Source organism: Penaeus monodon, chromosome 10 (genome assembly GCF_015228065.2).
Source record: "Penaeus monodon isolate SGIC_2016 chromosome 10, NSTDA_Pmon_1, whole genome shotgun sequence".
Classification (NCBI taxonomy): Eukaryota; Metazoa; Arthropoda; class Malacostraca; order Decapoda; family Penaeidae; genus Penaeus; species Penaeus monodon.
This window is the reverse complement of record NC_051395.1, coordinates 14,689,952-14,702,451: the sequence shown is the minus strand read 5'-3', so window position 1 is coordinate 14,702,451 and position 12,500 is coordinate 14,689,952. Positions and strand designations below refer to the sequence as shown.

The 12,500-nt window shown below is 46.1% G+C and overlaps 2 protein-coding genes across 5 annotated transcripts in view; one reads left to right on the top strand and one right to left on the bottom strand.

Moving 5' to 3' along the window:
- The window catches only part of LOC119577876 (peptidyl-glycine alpha-amidating monooxygenase B-like), a 101,171-nt gene extending 89,859 nt beyond the window's left edge, over positions 1-11,312 (bottom strand). For 2 of the 4 annotated variants that reach the window (XM_037925499.1, XM_037925502.1), the window contains exon 1: positions 10,870-11,002. The gene's annotated coding sequence lies outside the window, so the exon portion shown is untranslated. Of the gene's footprint in view, positions 1-10,869 lie in introns of all 4 variants that reach the window. The other 2 variants (XM_037925503.1, XM_037925501.1) reach the window with 2 other exon arrangements.
- LOC119577542 lies at positions 6,369-11,702 on the top strand. The gene is made up of 2 exons (XM_037925132.1): positions 6,369-6,544; positions 10,781-11,702. Exons 1-2 carry the CDS (start codon positions 6,369-6,371, stop codon positions 11,403-11,405), a joined length of 801 nt encoding a protein of 266 aa, XP_037781060.1. The 3' UTR covers positions 11,406-11,702.
- Positions 11,703-12,500: the final 798 nt, after the last annotated feature.

Sequence of the window (12,500 nt, the reverse complement as noted above, 5' to 3'; positions counted from 1 at the left end):
GCAATTTATGAACTTTTCTGTAATATGATCATCTGGAATGACGTTTCTATTTATGACTATTTCAAGTTTTTTTTCCTGTCAGCTGTGCTTAATAATGAGTATCCGAACCTGTACTTGGTACCGGGGGCCGAATTTCTTACTTCCCTAAACCTGACTACATGGCATTTATTGATGTTGGATTTCATTTCCAAGTATACCTGCACATGAATTTCTCGATAGTCCTCTACAGGCAATGTCGTTACACTGTATAGAGACATACTCAGATAGCTAACTTCGATTATATTTGTGACCTTAAACCACTGATTTTCGAAACTAATAAATAATCGGAGCGACGTGAACATAAAGGAGTGGAGAGAGAAGTTATATATATATATATATATATCTATATAATATATATATATATAGATATATATATATAAAAGAAGAGAGCCTGAGGGGGGGGAGGAGGGGGTAGGGGGGAGGGGGGGGGAGGGAGGGATGAAGGGGGGAGGGAGGGGTAGGGAGGAGGGAGGGGGGTAGGGAGGAGACAGAGAGAGAGACGGCAGAGAGAGCGATAGAGAGAGGGGAGGGGAGGGAGGGAGGGAGGAAGGGAGAGAGATGAGAGGGAGACGAGAGGGAGGAGACGAGAGGGAGAGAGAGGAGAGATGGGGAGAGAGAGAGAGCGAGGGAGGGAGGGAGGGAGGGAGGGAGGGAGGGAGAGAGAGAGCGAGAGGACCGACTGAGAGAGCTGAGAGGAGAGAAACGGGAGAGGAGCTGGGGAGAGGGGGAGGCGAGGAGGAGAGAGCGCTATCGAGAGAGGGGATGAGATGGAGAGAGGAGAGAGAGAGGGGGCGCGGGGGGAGAGAGATGAGAGAGAGAGACGAGAGAGGAGAGAAGGGGAGCGAGTGAGTGAGAGGGGGCATGAGGATGAGGAGAATGGAGAGAGAGGGCAGAGAGAGAGAGAAGAGAGAGAGAGGGAGAGAGAGAGGAGGAGACGAGAAAGAGGAGAGAGAAAAGCAAAGAGAGAAGAAGGAGAGAGAGAGACGAGGAGAGAGAGAGAGCGAGAGAGAGAGAGGAGAGACGGCAGAGGAGGGTCGGATGGGGGTGGAGAGAGAGATGGAGGGGAGGAGAGAGAAGAGATGTGAGTGCTGAGTGGAGAAGAAGGAGAACGGGAGGGGCGGAGAGTGAGGAGAGAGGGGGTGGGGAGGGAGAGAGAGGGGGGGTGGAGGAGAGAGAGAGGAGAGAGAAGAGAGAGAGGGAGAGGAGGCCGACGAGGAGACGAGAGAGGGAGGAGAGAGGAGAGGGGAGGGAGAGAGAGGGAGGGAGGATGATAGATGGAGAGAGAAGAGAGAGCAGAGAGGAGAGAGAGAGAGATAAGAGAGAGAGAGAAGAGAGGAGAAGGAGAAGAGGACCGAGGAGAGAGAGAGAGGAGAGGAAGAGATGAGAGGAGAAAGAGACGAGAGAAAGAGGGAGAGAAAAAGAGAAAAAGAGCTGAGGGAAAGAAGGAGAAAGAGAGAGAGAGAGAGAGAGGGAGGATGACAGAGAGAAGAGAAAGGAGGAGTGTGGAGGAGAGGAAGGAGAAGAGGAGAGAGAGAGAGGGGAGGGAAGGAGAGAGAGAGAAGAGGAGGGAGGGACGGGAGGAGGGACGAAGGGAGGGAGGGAGGGGAGGGAGGGGAGCGGAGGGGGCGGGAGGGAGGAGAGGAGAGAGAGGAATGTAGAGAGATGAGGGGGGGGGGAGGCAGGGGGAGGGAGGGAGGCGGGGGTAGGGGGGTGAGGGAGGGAGGGGAGGGAGAGAGAGAAAGGGAAGGAAAGAGAAAAGGGAGAAGAAAGAGGAAAGAGAGAGATGAGAGAGAACGGAGGAGACAGGAGGATGGAGATGAGAGAGAGAGAGGATGAGATGATGACGGGGGAGAGAGGGAGAGAGAGAGAGAGAGCAGAAAGGGAGGAGAGGAGAGGTGAGAGGGAAGAGTGAGAGGGAGAGAGAAGGGAGAGGGAGAGGGAGAGGGAGAGGGAGCGTGAGAGGGAGAGGGAGGAGGGAAGAGGGAAAGAGAGGGAGATGGAGAGAGGAGGAAGAGAAGAGAGGAGAGGAGGGGGAGAGAGAGAGAGACGAGAGAGAGAGAGAGAGGAGAGATAAGAGAGAGAGAGAAGAGAGAGGAGAGGGAGAGGAGACGATGACCTGAGAGAGACGAGAGAGGGTGAGGGGGAGAGAGGGAGAGAGGAGAGTGAGAGAGAAAGAGAGAGGGGGGGGGGGAGGGAGGGGAGGGAGAGATGAAAGAGACGATGAGAGGAGAGAAGGAAGCGAGAGAGAGAGGGGGAGAGGACCGAGAGGAGAGCGGGAGAGAGAGAGAGAGAGAGGAGAAGGGAGAGAGAGAGGAGAAGATGGCGGGAGGAGAGGAGAGATGATGAGATAGGAGAGAGGGTGAGAGAGAGAGGGGAGGAAGAGAGAGAGAGGAGGGGGGAGAGTCGAGAGATGGAGAAGGGGACGGGAGAGTGGGGGGAGGGGGAAGAGAGAGGATGAGATAGAGAGGAGAGAGAACGATAGGGGGGGGGGGAGAAGGGGGGGGAAGAGAGAGAGAAAGGGACGGGAGACGGGAGAAGAGAGAGATGGAGAGAGACAGAGGAGAACGAGGAGAGAGGGAGGAGAGGAGAGACGAGCTGAGAGGAGAGGAGGAGAGAGAGAGGAGAGAGAGAGAGAGAGAAAAAGAGGGAAGGCCTGTAGAGGGGTAAGAGGGACGGTGGGGGAGAGGAGAGAAGGGAGGGGAGAGAGAAGAAGAAGGAGAGAGGGAGGTGAAGGAGAATACAGGAGTGGGAAGGAAAGAGAGAGAGAGAGAGAGAACGGAGAGAGCGACGAAGGGAGAGGACGAGGACGAAGGAGAGGAGAGAGAGGAGAGAGACGGAGAGAGAGTGACGAGTGAGACGTGATGATTGAGAGTGAGAAGGGAGGAGAGAGAGAGAGAGAGAGAGAGAGAAAGGGAAAGGAAGAGAGAGGGAAAGAGGGAAAGAGGGAAAGAGGGAGAGAGGAAGAGAGGGAGAGAGGAAGAGGGAGAGGAAGCGAGAAAGGGAGAGGCAGAGAGAGAGAGAGAAAGAGAGAGAGAGAGAGAGAGAGAAAAGAGAGGAGAGGGGAACTAGAGAGCGGGCTGGGCGGGGGGGCTCAGGGAATCAGGAGTGATGGGGTGGGTGAGGACTCGGCGAGGAGGCAGGAGAGGTCTGGAAGAGAGACGGTCATAGAGAGGGCCCAGGAAGGAGGACGTGTGGGCGCTGAGTGGGGTACGAGGGCGAGGAGAGGCGAGGAGAAAGAGAGAGAGAGAGAGAGAAGAGAGAGAGAGAGAGTGAGAGGCGGTGAGAGAGGAGAGAGGGGGAGAGAGAGAGGGGAGAAGATAAGAGGGGGAAGGGGGGAAGGGATGGAGGGAGGTGATGGAGGGTTAGAGGGAGGGAGGGAGGGAGGGAGGGAGGGAAGAGCGGAGGGAGGAGAGAGGGAAGAGAGAGAGAGAGATGAGGGAGCGGGAGAGGAGAGTGGGCGGAGAGAGAAGGGAGAGAGATGAGAGAGAGATGAGAGGCGAGGAGAGAGAGAGAGAGAGTTTCAGTCATGTTTTTGTCTTTTTTGAAAGACAGAGAGAAAGTGAGATATAGAAAGAGGGAGGGAGGGAGGGAGGGAGGGGAGGGAAGGAGGGAAAGGAAGGGAGGAGGGAGGAGGGAGGGAGGAGGGAGGGAGGGAGAGAGAGAGAGAGAGAGAGAGAGAGAAAGAGGGAGGGAAGGGGGGAGGGTAGGGAGGGGAGGGAGGGGGGAGGGAGGGAGGGAGTGAGGAGGCGCAGGAAGAAGAGAGAGAGAGAGAGAGAAAGAGAGGGACTGGAGAGAGATCGGGAGAGTGGGGGGGAGGGAGCGAGGAGAGAGAGAGGAGAGAGAGAGAGAGATACAGGTAGAGACGAGAGAGAGGGAAAGGAAAAGAGGGGGAAAGCGAAGGGGGGAAAGGAGAGGAGAGAGAGAGAGAGGGGCAGGGAAAGGGGGAGGGAGGGAGGAGGAGGGAGGGAGGAAGGGAGGCGAGGGAAGGAGGGGGAGGGAGGGAGGGAGAGGGAGTGGAGAGGGAGGAGAGGGGAGAGGGAGGGAGAGAGGGAGAGAGGGAGAGAGAGAGAGAGAGAGGAGATGGAGAGGAGGAGATGAGGATGAGAGAGACTGATGAGATTGAGCGCGCGAGATGAGAGATTGAGAGAGAAGAGAGAGAGAGAGAGAGAGGGAGAGAGAGATGAGAGGAGGAGAGAAGAAAGAGGAAAAAGAGGACGAGAGAGAAAAAGAGAAGGGAAATGAGAAGGGGAAAGAAGAAAGGAAGGATCACGAGAGAAGAAAATGAGGTGGGTCGGGAGAGAGAGAGAGAGAGGAGAAAAGAGAGAGAGATGAGAGAGCGAGGAGAGAAGACGAGAGAGGATAGGGGGAGGGAGTGAGAGAGAGAGAGAATGGAGAAGGGGAGTGGAAGAGGGACGAGAGGAGGACGAGGAGAGAGAGAGAGAGAGAAAGAGATAGAGATAGAGATAGGAGATAGAGGAAAAGAAAGAGAAAGAGAAAGAGAGAGAAGAAAGAGAGAAAGGGACGGAGAGAGTGAGGAAGAGAGAGAGGAAAGGGAGGGGGTCAGGGGGAGGAGAGAGAGAGAGAAGAGAGAGGCGGATGAGAGGGGAGAGCGGGATGAGACGAGGAGAGGAGGCGAGAGGAGAGAATGGATGCGAGAGGAGAAGGTAGAGGGGGAGAGAGAGAGGATAGAGGAGAGGAGGAGAGAGGTGGGGATGGACGGAGAGAGGAAGAGATGAGGAGGAGATGGGAGAGAGGAGGGGAGAAGGAGAGAAGAGGAAAAGACGGGCCGAGAGAGCGAGAGAGAGAAAAAGGGTAGATTGAGAGGAGAGAGGGGAAAAGGGAGAGAGGAGGTAGAGAGAGAAAAAGAGAGAGAGAGAGATGAGATGAGATGGAGAGAGGGAGTGTTAGAGAGAGAGAGAGGAGAGGAGGGAGAGAAGGGGTCGGAGGAGGAGAGAGAGGGGAGAGAGAGATGCGAGACGGAGAGGAAGGAGGGAGGGGAGAGTCTAGGAAATAGAGAGAGGAGAGAGACTAGAGAGAGAAAGAGAGAGAGAGATGGCAGGAAGGAGGAGGAGAGAGGACGAGAGAGGAGAGCCCGAGCGGAGATGAGACGAAGACTGCCCGAGACCGGTGGAGGAGAAGAGGAGGAGAGAGAGCGTGAGGGGGAGAGAGAGAGAAGAGACGAGAGGAGAGGAGAGACGAGGAGGAAGAGAGAGAGAAGAAGAGCGAGAGACGGAGAGGGGAGGAGAGAGAGAAGAGAGAGGAAGAGAGAGATGGGAGAGAGAGAGAGAGAGAGAGAGACCGATTTGAGAAGAGAGAGAGAGAGAGGGAGAGGAGGGAAAGAGAGAGGGAGGAGGGAGGGAGGGAGGGAAGGGAAAAAGGGGAAAAAGGGGGGGAGGAGGGAGGGGGGGGGGGGAGGGGGGGGGGGGGGGGGGGAAAGGGGGGGGGGGGGGGGAGGGGGGGGAAAGGGGGGGGGAGGGAGGGGGGAGGGGGGAAAGGAGGGGGAGGAGGGAGGGGGGGGGGGGGGGAGGGAGAGAGGGGGGAAGGGGGGGAGGGAGGGGGGAGGGGGGGGGGGGGGGGGGGAAGGGAAAGAGGGGGGGAGGGAGGGGGAGGAGGAGAGAGAGAAGAAAAAGGGGGGGGGGGGGGAAAAGGGGAGGGGGGAAAGGGGAAAAGAGGGGAAAAGGGAGGGGGAAAGGGGGAGAAAAAAGGAAGGAGAGAGAGAAAAAAAGGGAGGGGAGGGGGGGAAAGGGGGGGGAAAAGGGGGGGGGAGGGGGGAGGGGGGGGAAGGGAGGGAAAGAGAGAAAAAAGGGAGAAGAGAGAAAGGGAGGGAGGGGAGGGGGGGAGGGAGAAGAGAGAGAAGAGGAGAGAAAGGGGAAGAGAAAAAGGGAAAGGGAGGAAAAAGAAAAGGGGGGAGGGAAAAAGGGGGGGGGGAAAGGGGGGAAAAAGGGAAGGGAGGGAGGGGAGGGGGAAAAAGGGAGGGGAGGGGGGGAAAGGGGGGGGGGAGGGAGGGAGGAGGGAGGGAGGGGAGGGGGGGGGGGAGGGAGGGGGGGGGGGGGGGAGGGAGGGGGGAGGAGGGGGGAGGGAGGGAAGGGAGGGGGGAGGGGGAGAGAGAGAAAGAGAGGGGAGGGGGAATAAAAAGAGGGAGAGAGAGAGAGGGAGAGAGAGAAAAAGAGGGGGGGGGGGAGAGAGAGAGAGAGAGAGGGGGGGGGGAGAAGTGGAAGAAGCAGAAGGGGTTGGGGACACTGGAAACAATCAAAATTTTGTAGAGCACAAAAAAATCAAAATTGGGATAAATAATTCTTAAAGAAAATATAACCCATGAGAACCCTGCCATGGTTTGTGTTTACCGAAGTCCTCCCCCTGATCCCTCTTCTTATCAGAGGTATCCTACAAAGGCAGATAAGCATTGTTTATTCCTGGGGCTGAATGTGTTTGCCTCACTGAAGGGGAGAGCAGACACTGTTTACTTCAGGGAGCTAGGGCCTATGTGGAGAAGAAAAAAAAACAGGTAAACTTCTTTTTGCTGGTTAATTCATTTTACTGATTGGAAGGAAGATGATTGCTCCTTTTAGAAAATATGTGAAGGAGAACTGATAGTTTTTAAAAGCAAGATAACAAATGTGCTTTAAATTTAAAAACCCCCAAACCTAAAAGCAAAAAAGGAAAAAGTAAATAATCCCCACCGCAAAGTTATCAATTCTACTTCTCCTTTTGCCACAAGAACTTTGGGGAAGCCCGGGGATGATCCAGCACATAAGTGTATTTGCTATTATCAAAAATTATTCCTATACACTTCAAGCTTCAGTTGTTGATCATAAAATTGCTTTGTAATTTCAATTCCAGGCATTTCTTAAAAACATCTCAAATTCATTACCATGCAAATTAGGATAAACATAACATTGTTGTGAAACTGAAATCAATTCTAATTTATGAAAACTCTATAAACAATCTTGAATTTCCAAAATTTATATGACGGCTCTCATTATCCCTGTCATCAGTAAACTAATCTTCAAACTTATTATTCTTGAAATGCCTATCATCAAGAATTCTTGTACACTAAACATTACTTCCCTATGATACATTCCCTTCACCAAAATATTCTCCAATCAGAATTACTGTATGCAATAAAAAATTTTCAAATGCCAAATAAAGTGTTGAAAATAAGCCACCCCCAAGTCAATGAAGTTCAAAAGGGGAAAAGTTTATTTTTCTATGCTAGATAAACCCTCGGAAATGATACAGAAGGGGGAAAAAATGAATTTCTTTTCCTTTTTGGACCCATGCTACCATTACTTTGTACAGGTTCTGTTACAAGCTATAGCACTAAACAATCAGTGGATAAAAAATTTTTACTTGAATGGTTTTTTTTTTAAACCATAAAAAAAGGTATGAAGTGAATGAATACTCCCGATATGCAATTTCGAAATTTGACTTTTATATACATTTTTTGACTTGTTTTTAAAAAAATCAATATGAATTTTAAATGTGGACATAAATCTTTATAGCCAATACCAGGAAGTGGTAGACATGAATCAAATGGTGATCTTGAAATACTAATTTTCTATCGTAATCATAAACAGTATATAGATATTCTTATTTATGAAGTCATATTGTTAGAATAGAAACGGTATACAGATTTTTAACCTTTTATCCTGGTTCATTTGGGTCGGAGCAAAAACCTGCGGTGCAACTTTTTAAAAATTATTATTAAGGAAGAGTACATACAAAATAAAAGTAAATTTAAAGGGGTATAACATTTTTTTTACTAGGGTTGTTAATTTCTTATGGAAAAATGTTGAATAAAAAAAAAACTATGATTCCCAAACCCCAAAAAAATGATTTTTAAACTCTCTCTTTCTCTCTCTCCTCTCTCTCTCTCTCTCTCTCTTCTCTCTCTCTTCTCTTCCCCTTCTCTCTCTCTCTTTACTCTCATCTCACTCCACTCTCCCTCTCACTCTCATCTCCCCTTTACTCTCAATCTCACCCCCTCCACTCTCCTCTCACTCCAAGGCGAACGCACTCCAGGGGCACGCAACACACACAGACGCACGCACCACGAAAGCAGCGTTTCACACACCACAACACAAAAACACACACACAACACACAAAACACCCCCCACACACACACACAAACACACACACACACAAACACACACACACATTTTTGCCTTTTTGCGGGGGAAAAACAGACCACATTGCCTTGGGATAAAAAATTTTTTAAATCCCGGGGCAATTTTTCCCCTGTACAATTTTTTAGTTTTGGGGAGGAAGTCTCACAAATGGAAGACATTTTTGTGGCAGCAGAGACACCCATATAGTATATTTCTATGCAAAGGAAAAAGAAATATCACACATTCAAAATACTTATATAGTAAAGATTCACTTCTGTACTAAAAGAATGAAAACTCGCTTATGGAGATACTTTAGAAAAAAAAAAACTCAGCATGAAAAAAATTTCTTATCAAAAAATAATTTTTAATTAAAAATGTTTTTTAGACAAAACATTTTTTGCAACAAATGCAGAAAATAGGTTTGAATGAGAATTAATGACTTTACAGCACAACAGAAAATTTTTGGAATTTTTATTAATTCATCAAAAAAAACAAGGGAATTTTTGAAGAAGTTTTAACAAAAAAAGATCGATATTCTTTCATTAAAAATTACCATTTACCATACCTTTTTTTACATATGCTAATGTAAGATATTTCTATACTAAGAGAATAAAATACATTTTAGATAAGAGAATCTTACTCATGAGTGATTTTTGATGTCAAGAGAACAAAAAAATATTTTAATAAAAGAAAACTTGTTCTGAAAAAACACTAATAGTTCAGAAAAAAGACAATATGACACAATGTAGTGGTCTAAATGCTTCTTGCTCCAGCAAAGGCTAACAGAAATTTTTAAATATTGGTTTAAAAGCTTTGGAAATTTAACTAGTTTATATAAAAAGTCAAAAAAGCACAGCATCCTGCAAAAAACTTATAGACTGAGATAAGCAATTGTAGTCTGCAGATGACTTTTTATACATAATAGTAGTTTTGTGTATTATATATAGCCATTACCTGAACATTTTCCAAAAGCTGCAACTGTTATAACTATAAACCCCCAATTACTAATGATACTCTAACTGAGCTTGTGTCACTTCACTTATTATGTTATGGTTTGGTGGTAGCTACTGATCTTTCTTACTTAAAAAGAAATAAAAAAAAAAAGAGACAAATACGACTTCCTTGTAAATTTAAAACATTTTCATGTAGTTTTAAACAAACCTTCCCTTAAAATAAATTATCAGTGTGAATGAAAACTCTTCACAATAATTTGTTTTTTGTCTTCATTTTTCCAACTCAGTAAATTTTTACAAAAGAAAAAAGAAAAAGCACAATAACTACACAACCAAAAATAAAACCAAAAGTAAATATGTTTAAAAGAAAAATAAATGATTTATATATGTAAATGGCACATTTGATTTTCATCCTCATTTCCCTGTAGAACTACAATGAAATGTTTTGCTTGTCTATGGATTATGATTTTTTTCTTTGAAACTGTGATAATAATAATCAACTAAATATAAGAAAAAAAAAGTACCCTCATAATAATAATAATGAATAAGAATAAAATATCTAATGAAATCAGTAACCAGATTTACATACACCTCTCATAACCTTTCAGTATCAACTTATTTCAAATTATGCATGAGAAGTATTTATTAAGTGGATATTTTCATACTGACACAACACAGTGGCAATGAAAAACAAATTAATTTACAATAACTAACCATACTCCTGATTGCAGTGCATAATATAATTCCCTTTTCAATACCATGAAATGGCAATAGTCCATAATCATCTATGGTGGCATTCAAGCACTTGCAATACAAATTGTACTTCACACTATTAATATCTGGCATTTACTATGCTACTTTGTAAAAGAGTTGTTTTACATAGCAGTAAATAATTTTTCACTATTCTTATTTTTTTCTTCTTTATCAATAATATATTCAAACAAAATTTTCCATTTTTTTAAATATCATATTAGCAGATATTAATTGAATTCTTTACTCATTTACCACAAATGCTTCCACCACAAAATACTATTCCCAATACTATATAGGATCACATATACATATATCCATTCAATATATTCCCCTCATACAAAAAAACAAAACAAAAATACTGAATAAATCTGTTAAATACATATAAACTACCATAAAAGCTTAACCTTACAACTAAATTTCATGTAATTTCACAACAGTGGGGCTAGACCATTACGGCAGTCAATGACAGTGACTATTAACTGTTGCATATGTTATAGACTTAATGAAACATTACCATCATTACAGTTACTAAATGTGTCATTTCCAATTCAAGTTACACAGTAGTGGTTTTAAAATAACATGATTATTTACCTCTAGTTTTTTTTCATGAAACACTGTTGTGACCATGAAACTACTCAAAAAAAAGTGAAAGTGCTTTTGCCACAAAATTTAGGGTTACTATGTCAATTCACTTTCTTCACTGATTACTTCCCAGATATCACCACAAAATAAAACAAACATAAAATTGTTACTGATCCACTTGTTAAAGGCAAACGAATAGCTGTCACACAAAAAAAAAATAAGGCTAAGGCCATGCAACCTCGGTATGGTAGATTAAAAGAAATTACACCTACCACTTCGTCTTACGATGTTACAGATTCACCAATAAACAAGGAGGATAATTGGCACAAAAACTAATAATTCCAGGTATGATTTGCCTCAACGACGCAACAATGTTATGGTACACAAAAAAAAAAATGCCATACGAGTGCCAGTCCTATTTGAGTCCTACTCACCCTGTGCCAGAACATCAGCGACGAAATCACTCCAACTTCCACACCATGGCCTTCCCAGCCAAGGAGCAAGGGGGAGAAACGAGAGAAATGAAGTTTCCAGCGAGCAAAGGCGTTCCAGCTGTCACCTCACGTCGCGGAGGAAAAGGCAGTCAATGCAGGCGGAACGAGGAGGAACCCCGAAGGAGGAGAAGGAGGAGCAGGAGCACGAGTCGGTTCTTTGGAGAAGGATTTCTCTCGCTCCTCTCTGCCCTCGTCTTGGTGGCGGTGCTCCTCCTGCTGGCCACGGCCTTCTCATAGAGGATGGGTCCGTTGGATGTCCTCACTCACTCACTCAGAGGGAGGGAGAGAAGGCTCTGCTGAGGTCCCTTGGCTTTGGCCCGAGACGAGGAGCAGCGCGCATGGCCGTGACGTCACTCCTGTCACCTTTGGGTGTTGGTGCTCGGCCATTATTGCGTCACCAAGTCGCAGGTGCGTGGGCGTCTCCCCGCGATGCTGTTCCGATGGGCAGTAGGTCACTACTCTTAATTACAAACTAATGAACTATGTTCTTACTATATGAGGATGTTAATATATGAGGAAGAGTCTGAAGGAACATTCCTTGGATCATCCAGTCGCAGGTGCGTGGGCGTCTTCCCCCGGTAAAGTACTCGGAGAAGTTGGGACGCACAATCCTTAATTATTTTTAATTAGTTTTTTTTTATAGTTGGGACATTAAAATAAGGATCAAAATATGGATGTCGTCGATACAGATTCAGTGCTGGAAATCCGAAAATGCAGCGCGGTATTTATATACATCGCACTTTAAAAATAGAGTTGTTGTACTATAAGACTTCCATTAACGTTTCATTAACCTTTAAGTGAAGTAAGAGTGATGCGTTCACCGAGAGATACTTGTCTGAGAAACCTATAAACAACATTACTGCGCCTCCTTCCTTAGCATTGATCGTAAAGCTGACCGCCAGCTGTGACATGAAACAGGACTGACGCTCTGTACAACTTGTTTAGTGTTAGTAGTGTCATTATGTACATACCAAGATATATTGTAGCGAAGGCCGCTCTATAAATACACATTCTGAAAGGTCAGCCAAATGGCTGTGTTCACCTATCCATAATCAATATGCTTCTTGTTTCCTCCTGTTTGTCTTTACATTATCTCATTTCATCTCCCTTGTCGCTAAATGTAATTACAAGAAACCAATCCAAGGACATAATTTCAAATAGGCTCTCCCTTGAATTTTAGATACGAATAGAAAATGACGACACTGTGAAAGAATAGACCGAACACACTGCTTTGATACAATATCGACGTTATACATATTGTGCTTTTCCCTTTGTTACCCGCCATATGTTCCCTAATCCCTTTGCGCCATTCTCCTCTCTCTGTATATCTGCCTTTCCTCCTCCCTCTCTTCGTCCCCTCTTTTGCTCACGGAGCTGCTTCCGTGTTTGTCTTCCGGTGTGCGTATATTTTACTTCTTTTTGGCCTGCAGATTTTTTTTCGTCTATGTTCTTGGGTGTTGCTCTTGTTAATCTCACTCAACTGTTCCTTTACTAATTCTTTTACCCCATCTCATTCACTTTCTTCGTCGTTATTATAGGAATTTCAGTCACTTTCAGTTATTTACTTATTC